This window comes from Aptenodytes patagonicus, chromosome 1 (genome assembly GCF_965638725.1).
Source record: "Aptenodytes patagonicus chromosome 1, bAptPat1.pri.cur, whole genome shotgun sequence".
In the NCBI taxonomy this organism is placed as follows: domain Eukaryota; kingdom Metazoa; phylum Chordata; class Aves; order Sphenisciformes; family Spheniscidae; genus Aptenodytes; species Aptenodytes patagonicus.
Window position 1 is genome coordinate 62718263 of NC_134949.1, and position 14154 is coordinate 62732416.

Below are 14154 nucleotides of genomic sequence, written 5' to 3' on the forward strand. Positions count from 1 at the left end.
CTTCCACCATCAACACGACTTTACTTCAGAGATGACCCGCCCCCCAAAAAAGCAAGCTTACAACCACATTTTGTGCTTATTAATAGCAAACACTTGTCACTCCAGGGTAGAGAAAGCAGCTGGACCACAGCTACATTGCACATGGTATCCTCAGCTGAGGAAGATGAAGCAGCACAAAGCATGACTCTCAAGTGTGCTCTTTATTATTTCCGAATCAGATACGTCATCCTAAAACCAATCAAGGCATTGAGAACTTCAGCTATGTAACAGAGCAAAGGTTGCTTTAAGTCTACAAGTAAGTAACAGATTGAGAAAACTGTAGCAAGCAACCTACGCTTCCAATACGCCTCTTCGGTTTGTTAGCTGCAGAAGCACCCTTAACTATACAGCAGGCCTGAGCCACGTTCGCGACTCAGGCTGGTCAGATATAGAGGGGTGCATATTGATGATATACTCAGAAGTGTATCACTAGAAGTGGTATTTTAGGAAGTATTAAATCAAAACCTCAGCAGCAGTTGATTGCTACAGAGCACAAAAGTTGCACTGCCACAGTAAGAGGACCATGCCTTAAGAAGAAATGGTGCACCTGCCCCATTCAATAGCTTACTAACAAAGGACTGCTATTAAAGCTGATAATTGCTGGCTGCTGAACTACACTCTAGGGTTAGACCACTCAGCATGCTCTAATGACGAAACGCTCTTATGGTGCATCCAAGATACTACTACGGTGAGCAAAAAACAAAACAACCCCAAACTCCCTCAAAAAAACCCAAGACTAAGCTCCCATTCCTTGAAGCATCAAACAGCATACTTCAATAAAGCCAACATCTCTGTATAAAACCTAAGTCAGTAACCACACTGATACAGGGCATTTGTATTCATTGCATGGAAACAGTATTTGGGCAATAGAGAGGCCTAGTAAAAGTAAATGGAAAACAAGTTCTTCAGGTCAGTGTTTAGTGCCTTCACTTCACTTTCACATTAGAAAGTTTATTTCACTTCAGATCGCAAAACTAAAACTTCATGAAAGTTCTGTTCACGAAACACAAGAGTGGTTCTTAAGTCGAGTCACTGTATGGAAGTACTACTCCTGTGTACTTCTTCCAGAGGAAGGCAAAAAAACCCCCTTCAGTGTAAACACTTTCTACCAACACCGTGAAGATGTTTCGAAGTAGAGGCACTAGTGAAAAAATGTAGTGCTTTATCCAAACACCACATAAAGCTAATATTTACACAATTTAGTGTCAACAGATTTAGCTTGCATTAGATTAAGTATTTAGAGTGCTTTGCCATACTAAAGAGGCATAGAACAAGAGTGAAAGTTTAGGAACAACAGCATTAAGGAACAAGTGTAACACACAAGAGCTTCCACCTTTGGAAAAAAAAAAACCCACAGAAAGCAGGACTGCGTAACTACAAAAGTTAAAGGTAAGGTTACCAAATACCATAGAGGATGGTATAAGCTCACAGGCAGCGAGCCACTTCTGGTTGTTGTTCACAACTTTAGTGAAAGGATTTTTTTTCCTTTTTGCTCATCTCAGCTGTAAAAGCTACCACTGCCTACTCTGTACAGTGGAGTCAAGTCAGATATAGTCCAGTGCAAGCTGGCAGAACTTCAGCTCCAATGCTATTTTTAAATACCCCATCTCATCTTTACGATGTCAGTAGATACATAACTCCTTGAATACTTATTTCAACTAGCAAGTTCACTACAGCTCTCATACCAGGTATATGTTGGCTAAACAGCACAGCAGGTGTGTTAACACAAAACCCAACCATAGGCATACACTAGACAGTCGTGGCTGCGCCAGTGGGAAAGGCATGAGTACTGCAGACTGCCTGTTGTACAAAGGACCTGAACACTGAAGACAATCTCTGTGTTTCTTTGTGCTAGCCCACAAGATGAGCTTACTACGTAAAATTTAGAGTTAGTGGTGTTTGGGAACGTTTTATTTTGTACATGACAAGATTTTACACCAAGTCAGTTAAATAATACAAATTTACATTCATGAGGAATGTTTTTAGAAAAGTGAACTTAAAAAAATTCCTCCTTTACCCTTAAACCCCATACCATCCCTCAACATTTTACAGTGGAAAAAAACCAAAACAATCTAATTCACATTCCCTCCTAACCCCCCAATGCAGGACGGTAGTTGAGTGCAGCTTACAGTTCATCTTTCACATCTGTGGATTCCTGTGGAGACAAACAGAATCATAATGTTACTTTTTGAAAGTAGAAAAGGTTACAAGAACTGTCCCAGAAGAACTGAACCTAAGTATCCATCAAGACATCATTAAAACTGCAGACATTAGCTAAGTGAAGGCTGACTTCACGTAACAGTTGAACTGTTTAGAGATAATGGTGTTGTCTGTAGCATTGTTACAAGTCTGTATTGTAACCATTTGAAACAACACTTGCCAATTTGTTGATGTTATGGCCCACAAGCTGTGGAAATCCAACAGATAACATTAAGTTGACTGCAGAGAATTTTCTGTTTTCTTGCCATAGGGCAACTCTGTTACAATCTCTCAAGCTTAATTTAGCTCCAACTTCGAACATATCTAAGCATTTTCTTCTTACAATATAGTTTGATAAGGAATGAAGTGTCATTTGTGCTGCAGTTTTCCACCCTCCAAGAAAAGCTTGGAAAACCTCACACTAAAAACTAGTGTCATGAAAGGCAAAGCGAACAAGTTTGTTGCCAGGAAGCACCACAGACAAAACTGCACATAAATATTGGTAAGAAAAGAGTCAAACTTGAGACCTTACCTTCTGTGTTTCACTGTCTTCAGCATCAGCATCCACCTCCTCTTCATCTTGCTCTGCCTCCTCAGTTGCATCTTCAGGCTCTTCAAGTTCCTCCTCCACCTGTAGGAAGGTCACAAGCAATTTGCTTTATTTGCTTAGGATGTTTACTAGTTGTGGACTAGCTAAATACAGGCTATGAAAGTACCCACTATCAGTTCCTAACATTTGCCCCAAGCTACCTGCAGGAGAAAGCGAGTTCTGTTTAGCATTGACACACTATCATACCTCCTCCGGCAAGACACCCAGTGTAAGTTCTTGCACAGCATTATGAGAACCCATGTTACTTATACCCACTTATGTATTTCTCCATTAACGAGGTGGGCACATGTGCCTTTGGCCCCTAATTTACTCCCATAGAACCACCACTTGATTAAGGGTGGGACAATACTTGAGAAGCATGAGAGCACAGAATCCCAAGCAACTGGAAAGAAGAGTGGAAGGGAAGACATGAGCATGACGTACAGACTCATCAGTTTCCCACCCAGGTACTTGAATTGGGCTCCTGGTGGCCCACCTAAGTGCAGGAAGCTGGATACACTTCATTTTATGCAAGTCTATCAAGTATCTGCTTTAAAATGTAGCAGCAATAAATCAATTATCAGCCCCAAGTTGAAGCCAAACTAACCTTTGCATCCAGGTCAATGTTTAAACTTAAACGAAGCATCCTTTCTATTCTGTCTCCGTATTCTTTAGTGTCTGGTAACATATATCCCGATCTCAAAGTTGCAGTTTCAAACAGTACCACTGCAAGATCTGAAACTGTTTTGTCATCTTCATTTTCCTAATGTGGAAGTGCATTACAAAAAAACCAAACAGAACTGTTAACTAGGTTGTATGCAGCCAAGCAGTCAATATTTCACTACTGTTATTTGTTTACCTTGACTCGCCTCAGCATGTCCTTGATCAATGGATGCCTGGGGTTAATTTCAAATGTTTTCTTTTGGCTAGCATAGTAACTGAAAAGAACAGAAATTACATCACTACATTCTGAAGTACAGGACCCAGCTACATCTCTAAACCAGTGAATACTGATTAAAGCCACAGTAACAAGTGTATTCCTCCCTCCTGCCCCACTTTAATACTAGTTTAACTCTAAAAAGCATTCAAGGTTACTGAGACATAGAATCATAGAATCATTAAGGTTGGAAGAGACCTCTAAGATCATCGAGTCCAACCGTTGACCCAACACCCCCATGTCCACTAAACCATGTCCCTAAGCACCTCATCTACACGTCTTTTAAATACCTCCAGGGATGGGGACTCAACCACTTCCCTGGGCAGCCTGTTCCAATGTTTAACCACTCTTTCAGTAAAGAAATTTTTCCTCACATCCAATGGTGAGACAGTTCATCTTCTCTTGTTACCAAATGAGAGAGCGCAAATGCCACTGATGAGTCTCGCTCACCAGGCAGTTTTACAATCCGGGCTTTGAAACAACAATGTAAGACTATGATGGAGACTGCAACTTGGGTTATAGATGACCTTAAAAATATGAAGGATCATCTGAACCAGAGGGGAGCTTGGTGTGCCCACACCAAGCAAGGGAGACCATCAACTACATTTCATGTCTGCTGCTACATAACTGAAAGCTTACTTTGTAGATATATCCTTCCCAGTTTGGTAAGCTTGAGCCTTCATGATTCTTTCCATGTTACCAGACCATCCATACTGACTAGCCACAAGAGCACATGGAGACTGAGTTAAACGTTGAGATAGCACAGCTTTTTCAATCTGTAGGAAAAAAGCCTTAATGTTAGCTCACAGAGCCAACAGCTTATACAGGGAGTAAAGTAAGTAATTCTGAAATTTCTTGTCACTTCAATATTTTCTGAAGGCTCCAAGATGACATTCTAACTCATTATCTTCCTGAAATAAAGGTATTGTCTATGCTCAAAGAATCTGCAAGGTATGTTGTAGCAAGTACAACAGCATTTACAAATAAACATTACATATAGCATAACATTTTACCTTGTCTTTTAGAGCTTTGTCTTTCATCCAGTTTAAGAGTGGTTCAAATTCCTTTTCCAAGGCTTCCCGACTCTCCTTAGACTTTTCACTTTCTTCAAACTTAACTCCTTCTTTCGCTACGTTCTGAAACCTCTTGCCATCAAACTCTGGCAGAGCCTGAATACAGTATTCATCCACAGGTTCAGTCAGATAGATCACTTCATAGCCCTTTTTCAGAAGACGCTCAACAAATGGTGAGGACTCAGCCTAAGATGACAAAACAGATCAGATGCTGGTTTAATTGCGTTGATACCAGCAGCTACTGAAACCTGTGCAACTATTTGACAAGTGTCAGCACAAGGAAAACTGAACTGCAGTAGTAACATAAGCATGGAGTCTCCACATTTACAACAAATACACAGCTCACAATGTTTATGGTACTACTTTAACTAAGAGCCATAATATTTTTCCCCTTCCCTCTTTCTTCCATGCTCACATACCTCCTTTCTGCTGGCACCTGCCATGAAATAAATTTTGTCTTGCTTCTCTTTCATTCTTTCCACATACTGATCAAGGCTTGTAAGGTTACTTTCATGATGAGAAGACTGGAAGCGAAGAAGTTTAGCCAGTCGTGTACGATTGGAGTGATCCTCAATAACTCCAAGCTTTACATTAGTACCAAACTCTTTCCAGAATGTGTCATTGTATTTTTCTTCTGCAATTTTCTTGATCATATCAAGAGTTTTGCGAACAAGTTTCTTTCTGATCACCTAAAAAAAGCAGCAATACCAAGTTAGAACAGTAAGGACTTGGAAGAACCCTCAATTCAACCCCACTGCAAAGGATGGATTCAAGACACTTAGTGTCCCTGACTTGAAGTGAACAGAGGTAGTCTGAAAACAGCAATGCGTGGGTTTCCTACACTTTAATTTCACACTCCTTATATGAAGTAAAATTAATCAGGCTATTATTCTTCTAAATCTTGCTACTGTCATGTGTTTACAATGAAGGAATTTAAGATCAGCTAGCTTACCTTTAACAATTTATGCTGCTGAAGTGTTTCACGAGATACATTCAAAGGAAGATCATCAGAATCCACCTAATTGAGGAAAAAAAACTTCTTAAGTATAGCTAACAGTATTCGAAGATTAAAAAAAATAAAATGCAAGTAAGACTTGTAATACTTACAACACCCTTAACGAAGTTAAGGTATTTGGGCATCATGTCATGGAAGTCATCAGTGATGAACACTCTTCGAACATACAACTGAATTACAAGAGGAAACAGCAGCCAGGTTATGTATGTTTGTTGTTTGGGTTCTTTTGACAGGAATCCATACCCACACACTTGCTTGTCCTACCTTAATGAAATCACTTTTTTTGGATCCATATTCATCAAACAGGCCACGTGGAGCAGAATTAGGAACAAACAAGATAGATTTGAAAGTTACTTCCCCTTCAGCAGTGAAGTGGATGTAAGCCATTGGGTCATCGTGTTCCTGTGAAGAGAGAATACTTTTAATTGACATGGGGAAACTATCGGTGAGATAATACATTTCCAGTAATAACATGAGTTTGCCAAGTAAATGCAATTATATTACAAATAACTAACTAACCATGCTTTGTCAGAATCTATTATGGAGACAGAAGTCCCAGATTCAGCTGAGTTACTCACATAGAAGTAACCTTCCTTGAGACCTATTAGTTTTGTTGGGTTTTTTATGTTTTTTTTCCCACAAGCCAACCACCACAAAGTTACCAACAGCACAGCAACCAATACAGTATCATCACAGCACAGTTAAGAGACTCCCAAGTAACACATTATGCTGTATTTGCACATAAAGACAATGTTGTTTCTAGAAACATATCTTCCTCTTTCTTCCACCATGTACAACACAAGCACCACTCTCAGACTAAATAACAATTTCCCTGTCAACATTTAAACACATCAGTAAGCTCCATATGAACTGGAACAGATGACTTCTCAAACCCAGGCCGCCCAACACTTGGGTGGCAGTACCTTCTCTATGGAAAAAGAGATTAACTCCTGAGTGAGATGCTACACTTCCTAGACTGAATTGCAGAGCACCTATCTACTGACAGCAATTAATTAATTCTTCAGAAATAGCCCATCCTATAAACACTCAAGTTCTGTTTACACAGCAAGAGATACTATAGCAAACCTCTTGCTTTGGAACAATCTTCAGGCTCAGAGCTTACCTTGGAAAAGGTTTTGTAAAAAGCTTTGTATTCATCTTCTTCAACTTCTTTAGATGGTCTCTGCCAGATTGGTTTTATGTCATTCATGAGCTCCCAATCCCAGACAGTCTTTTCAACCTAGGTATGTAAACACCACAGTATAATAGACTCATTCTTTACTTCAGGTTAAGTCAGTTAAAGACACTCCACTGAAGCTAAGTCATAAAATAGTATGTCAAAAATTCACACTCTTTCTAATTTACCAAATAAATTATGCAATGGCCTGGATATTCTCATTCAAGCATACAAATTAGCATAACACACAGGAACAAAACTTCAGTCTACACTACAGTGTGTCCTATGTCCATTTAACACATTCACTGAGTATCAGTATTTCTGTTCTACTACCATTCTGAAAAAAGCTTTCCAGCAGAGTATACTCAATTTAAACTACTCAACAATGTCAGATTACTGAAGTCTACTACCATTTCAAGCAGTTCACTTGTATTTAAAATTAGTTCTGGGACCACTGCCTCATCACAAGGCTATTGTCAGTCATTTGCCTGTTTTCAACCAAGTCTGTTTTGTTGACAATCTTCTTTCCTGACAAGATGTCTACCTGCACTTAAACAGGATTGCTGTTTGAAAGCGCACACACACACACTGAAGTGCACCTCTGGAAGACTACGAAATTTGCTGAACTATCTGACATGAGTTACAAAACCCCAAGTCGGACAAAGTTCACCTTCTTAGTTTTTGGTTTCTTTTCTTCCTCCTCCTCTTCAACTGCAGCTTCATCATCATCTGTTTCTTCTTTCTCCTTTGCTTCCTCCTCTTCAATGGGTTCTTCAACAGTCTCTGTCTAAAGAGACAACTGAAAGTGGGGACTTGGACTGCTTGGCTTCTTACCAGGTATCTTCTAGTATTCTCTCAAACAGCTAAATCTCTCAGAGCACTAGTTTAACTTTTGTTATTTGCCTATCGCAAGCATTTCTCTATAGATAGCTATGGTTTTTCAGTTGCATTTTTCATGAATACATGCTTTTTCAATACACTAGGAGGTCATTGTACTCAAATTTAAGTTTTTCCATAGCTTTACACATAATGCTAATCAGAGACTTGGGTGATTTTAATTTAGTGCTACACCAAGAAAACATCAGAAGAACAGGCCTAAAAGTTAAGACACTGCCTTATTTTCAGGACACCTAACCATAGCCCTGCTTGAGACCTTACCAAAGCTTCCAGCTACCAAACAAAGCCAATGGAAAAAAGATCTTTCTTAGTAATTAGCAGAGTCTTGCTCCTTTGGTAAAGTTCTTTCAGTCAGAATAAAACCAAGTTCCTTCAAAGTTTGTGATTTTAGCAACACACTAACTTTTGGAGAGCAAGTAACCAGTAAAACACTAGCCAGAAAAGTCAGGAATGGAAGAATTTTAGAAATTAGGTAAGTAGAAGTTCTATAGTATGCCCTCATCCTTCCTGAAAGATCTGGCCAGACAGTTTTCACAACCAAAGCTCATACTGTGCAATGCTCAGTTAAATACTTACCTTGCTGCTCCACACATATATGGGGAAGTTTATGAACTGTGAGTATTTCTTTACTAGATTTTTAACAGTATCCAGCTCAAGATAATCAGATGCTTCCTCCTTCAAGACAAGGCTAAAGAAAATAAAAAAACCCTTCAATCAAAGGGATTGACAAGTATTTTAAAATAGTTTTACAGGAAGAGATGCATTTGCCTACTGTTGCAGCTATAGCCATTCAAATTTATGCAATTAAGCTTTTACTAGTTCAGCTACAAATATATCTTAAAAAAATACAGTCCCTACTAAACTGCTCCAATGAGAAGAAACACAATTATTTTCAACAACTGGGGCACAACAGGATGTCCAGAAGTCTAAATGAAAACCTCAAATAATATTGATACTTATCAGGACCTTGATGCACTCTCACTGGCTTTACTTGGAACTAGAGCACCGAGATGAACTTTTTCATACCAAGTGCCTTCTTCAGGAAGAAGTCCTCTAAACCCAGATCAAATAAATTTATGTGCTTGTGAAAGCGATGAAAATAGGATTGTCAAACTACCTCTAGTTTGAGATTTGCATCAGACCAGTCTCACTGGTATATAAGCAGCAGCCAGTTTCCAAGACGAAGCTCTACAGCCCGTGTATAGGTTTCGATGGGCCACAATGGTGTTGAGGACTGAATGAGTTTGCAGGCAGCTGAACTGTCTGGAATTACTTGCCAACAATTAGTTGTCAAGATGCTCATGGCTTTCTGAATTCATCTAATGGAATGTGAAGCAAACTACATTATCACTCACTTATTTTGGATGTGGTTAATAGTTTGCAAATTTTCTATTAAACTGAAAAAAGCTGTATTACAAGAATCAAACAATAAATGAGTCACCATGCTAAAGTCATCCACATATTCCAATGAGTAAAGTGTACCCACGCAACTTTTTTTCTTTTAAACCCAAAGAAACTTAATACTTACGTTATGGTTGTGCCACGTCCTAAAGTGTTTCCTCTTGGGTCATCAATCACAGAGAATTCATTTGAATCTGACTCCCAAATGTGTTGAGTATCATTGTTGTGTTTTGATGTGACAATAACTCTGTCCGCTACTAAGAAAGCGGAATAAAAGCCAACACCAAACTGGCCGATTAATTCAGATGTTGACTGGCTATCATCCTGCATTTCAGTCATCTTGTTTAAGAATTCACTTGTACCAGACTTTGCAATGGTACCCAGGTTTTTAACTAACTCCTCTTTTGTCATGCCAATACCCGTATCTGTAACATGAAGCATGTTCTTCTCTTTATCACACTGAAAAAAAGAGAAAGATGCAGTTTGACTTCACTTTGAATCTTAACACATAATACACTGCCACAGAAAAGTGGTAAGTAGAGTAGCAGCTATTCAAATTCAAACATGCCTGGCTACAACAAATTGAATTTGCAGTAACTATAGAAGTGAGAAATACCTACCTTCAAAATATTTCAATGCTTCAGTTACTCTTTATAGAATCAGAAATGTATTCTCACCACAAAGAGTAGTTTTTGATAAAGCTAATTGCAAGGGTCCTGACGTGATCCTAGTTTGTATTTGCGTCAGTATTAAGCCAAAAATCTAGATTTAATGATACACTATCTTTTTTTTTACATTCCTCCCACCCCTCCTCCGTAAGAGATGATGATACCTAACGCTTCTTACCTTGATTTTGACTGTAAGTTCCTCATTACCAGCAAGAGCATTTTCATCAGTTAAAGATATTAACCGTATCTTATCTAAAGCATCCGAAGCATTTGAAATAAGTTCCCTCAGGAAAATCTAAAATAGAAACCAGTAGTCAGGAATTCCAGAACACACACAAACAGTTCTAACATGTTCTACTGATAAAGGCACTAACCTCTTTATTTTTATATAAAGAATTGATAATAAGTTTCATCATTCTGTTCACTTCTGCTTGAAATGCAAACTTCTCAGATTTTTCTCTGATTTCTTTGATCTGGGATGCATTTAGGCCATCTAGCTGGATAGCTTCTTCCTCTCTGTTAGGACAATGAAAACCTGTCAAGAGTCTTCTCCCCATATAGTATCACTAATTTTATCATCTAGCAACAGCAATAACAGTCTAGTTAGAACAACAGTAAGATCCTTAATCACTGACACAGCCCCAAAGTTACATGATCAAATGAGATATGTGCAAGACTAGCTATCCTCAACTGCATAACTTTAATCTAAAACTTGAGTGAAAATCCATGCTTGCAAGTAAGGCTTTTTTCCTAAAAAGAAATTAAGGGAAGAATGTATGTACGTTAAAACCACTGTAATCCTCAGCATGTGGTATACCTCACAGAAGATGAAGCGGTTCATAGGCATAGAGCTATTTCATCAGTAGGCACTAAACTGACACCATTTACCACATGCAAGAGTAAACCCCTATTAACTGTTTTCTATACAACTACTAATATTAGAAAAGACAAGTTGAATATTTCTGAATCCAAGTTCTCAGGCTCGCTTCTACTTAGAAGGAAACAGCCTTTTCCAGAAATATTTTATTCCTCCCAGCTGACTAGATCTCTCTTTTGAATGGTGTTCCCCCCCTATTTCTGAGGTTTTAGGCATGACTGATGCTCTAACCGACCGTTCAAAAGCAAGAGAAAGCCTTAACGTTTCAGAACTAACTTACCCAGAACCCCAAGTACTAACCTCTGAACAACTTCATCATCTGTTCGAGACCCTTCTCTGCTTTTACCCAAGTCATCTTCCACGGTCCCATCCACATCCACCTCATCAGCTGTAACGGATACTGGGAAAACAAGGAATCCAACGATCTGAGCCTGATCCCCGCTACACACTACCGAAGTTCTCCGCTTACCCCTCCCCACGGTTTTAGGCTCCGTTCTGCCCCTCCACCCCCCTCCCCGAGTAAAAGTTCAGCCCAACCGGAGACATCAGAGACGGGGGAAGGGAACGGACGCCCCCCCTCCCGCCTCCCCTCCTCCCCCGCCCGTGACGGCGCATGAGCCGCGTTAGACATACCGTCCCCCTCCCCCCGCCACCCCGCTCCCTAGAGAGCGGCGCCGGCAGCAGCCCGGGGAGAGCAAGGCGGGAGGCCGGGCACCGTTTCGCCCTCCCTTCTCCATGCAGCCCACAGGGAGAAGAGCGGAGACGGGGGAGAGTGAGGGGTCCCCCCGCCCCCCAGACGCCAAGGGCCCCACCTGGCTTCCCGTCGGCCTCCGTCCCCCTTACCCTAGCTAAAAGAGGGGGAAGGGCGGGGGGGAGGGGGGTCTCTTTTGGCCGAGACCCCGACACCTGCCCCCCCCCCGCCAGAAGCTTCTAGAAGCCCGCGGGCACTCACCGGCCAGGAGCAGCGTGCACGCCAGAGCGAGCCCCCACACCGACTTCATGGCGACGTGGGCTGCGGTCGCAGAAGAGAACGGCCCCAGGCGCCTCTGCCCCGCGCTCCCGAGCCGGCCGCAGCCCCCGTCCCGCGCCGCCGAGCCCGCTAGAGCGGCGGCGGCCCTCCCCCTCCGCCTTATCAACGCGGGGCGCTGGAGGGAGGGGGGGAGCCGTTCCGCGACTGGCCAATTGGAGCGTACCACGCCAAATATACAGCCAATGGGAAGCCTGTAGAGGGGGGGCCTGCAGCTATCGCCGCCAATCGTGGCTTTCCATGTGCGGTTTCCTGCGGACGGAGCGTGGCCGGCGCCGATTGGCCGGGCGGAGGGGCGCTTGGCCAATCGTTTCCGCGGAGGGGTTTAACAGGCATGGCCTCTCGTTATGGTTTAATGAATAAGCCGTTAATGTTTAACGCCGAGGCCACGTGGGCCGCAGCCGCTGCGGCCGCGGCCGGGAGCGATAAGGACAATCCCCGCGTGGGAGGCCGGCTCCGACCGCTTCCGGGGACACCCGGGATGTTTACCGGGGAGGCGGTTGCTGCGGCAACGGGCGCTTCCGGTCGTGGCGGCCCGCCGCACCCCCGGGTACCAAAGAGGAGAGAAAAGTTACGGGTAGGGCGACCATAAACAGTGCGGCCGAGCGGCGGGAGCAGCACCAGGCTTGGGCCGCCGCAGCCGCCGGCAGAGAAGGGGCGGCGCTGGCGGGTCCCCCCCGTCGGCCCCGCCGGGTGGGGACCCCTCTCCCCGCCCCCTACGGCGGGCAGGGGTGCGAGGCCGCCAGTGGGCGCATGCGCCGTTGCGCCGCGTTGCATGCCGGGAGCTGTAGTCCGCGCCGGCGGGGCACACGGCGCCCCCTGCCGCCACGGCGCGGGAGCTGCGCGGGGCGAGGGGGGGCGCCATGACAGGGACCTCCCCCTCCGCCAGGTGTTTGGGGCCCGAGATGGCCCCTCGGTTGTCCTTGATGCCCAGGCCTTGGCTCTCCGCTCCCCTCTAGCGTGTCTAATGCCTCACACGGCCGTAACAGACTGGCTGGCTTCAGCCGAGCCTCCCCGCAGCCTCATCTGCGGGGACTGTCAGTGTTGATGGAGAATAAAGCAAGCTGGGTGCTTAGCAGGTCTCCCATGTTGTCGTGCCTTCCAGTGCTCATCAGGGCGACCATCCCGCCGTAAGCTTGTTAGGACTCCTTAGCCTACCCTTGGGGCCGTTGTTTATCTGTTAGCGGTCCTTCCTTCCCCCCCCTGGAGTGGGGGCTCCAGCGGCTGCCTCAGCTGCTTCCATGCGCCGCTGGTGTGAGGGGACCGGGGAGCGCGCACGCAAACTGCTCCTCCAGTGCCCCTGTCAGGGAAGGTCAGTGTGAAAAGGAACTAGTATCAGTGGAACAGTAAAAGGTAGGCCCGATGCTCAGGAGATGGGATGTTCCCATCCTTTTTCAACATCCCTTTCAGGGATTGCAGTTTGTAAAATGAAACACGCTGCGTGCGAATTCTGCAGTGCATTGCTGTTAACAACTTCAGGTTTTTAAGTCGTTAAAGCTGCCAAGTGATTAAATATAATATACTTATTTTGTATGTTAATAAGCTACTTGAAATATCTTATGGCCCCCCCTTGCTTTCCTGAAAAAGTCTGCCCTGGCTTTCATGTGCTAGTCACCTGTTTTGTCTTACACAAGTTCAACATTAGATTGGGGAAAAAAAAACCCCAACTGGCGAGCAATGATTTAATGAAGTCCGTACTTGGAGAGGAATGTATTTGAAAGCTATTGATCTGAGCTGTGCAATACAAAAAATAAAAAACTCGCTGTGTTTATGACTTCACAAACACTGAAGTTAGTCTATCAGTAGCTAAAAGTCTAGGCAAAAAAAAGCTTATCATCTTTAGTTATACAATGGGCCAGATAGATTTTTTTTTTTTTTGGCCTCAAAACTCAGTGTTGTACCTTTTTGTCCTACTGATAATTAAAGTTTATAGAATTGGAAAGGAGCCTCTGTATTACAGTAAATAATGGTTGTCTTTGGGTTCTTCTTAATGAAGCCAGGATTCGATCGTGACCTATTTAAAAATAATCATGAAGCTTTTCTGTATGATTTACAGTTTCAATAGCTGTTCTTCAGAAGTTGCTGCTTCACTGATCACAAATTATAAGAGAAATAAGAAGGAAAGTTACTCTCCCAAAACGTATGTGAGAATGACTGTGAAAAGTAAGTATGAGAGGTCAGTGTCAGGGTTGTAAGTAAAAAAGTCTGTCAGGTTTTTGTGGAGACCTGTGTGAACTCGGAGAATTATTTTCTAA

The 14154-nt window shown here is 42.9% G+C and overlaps 1 protein-coding gene across 1 annotated transcript; it reads right to left on the minus strand.

Annotated features, from left to right (window-relative positions):
• Window positions 1-181: 181 nt before the first annotated feature.
• HSP90B1 (heat shock protein 90 beta family member 1) lies at window positions 182-12235 on the minus strand. The gene is given in 22 exon segments (XM_076339553.1): window positions 182-2194; window positions 2771-2869; window positions 3435-3590; window positions 3687-3765; window positions 4404-4540; window positions 4778-5023; window positions 5257-5526; window positions 5790-5855; window positions 5945-6022; window positions 6117-6254; window positions 6976-7092; window positions 7700-7816; window positions 8503-8614; window positions 9455-9786; window positions 10174-10290; window positions 10370-10511; window positions 11173-11272; window positions 11825-11943; window positions 11945-12030; window positions 12032-12118; window positions 12120-12196; window positions 12199-12235. Coding segments are annotated over 22 exon segments (2742 nt in total). The 3' UTR covers window positions 182-2164.
• Window positions 12236-14154: the final 1919 nt, after the last annotated feature.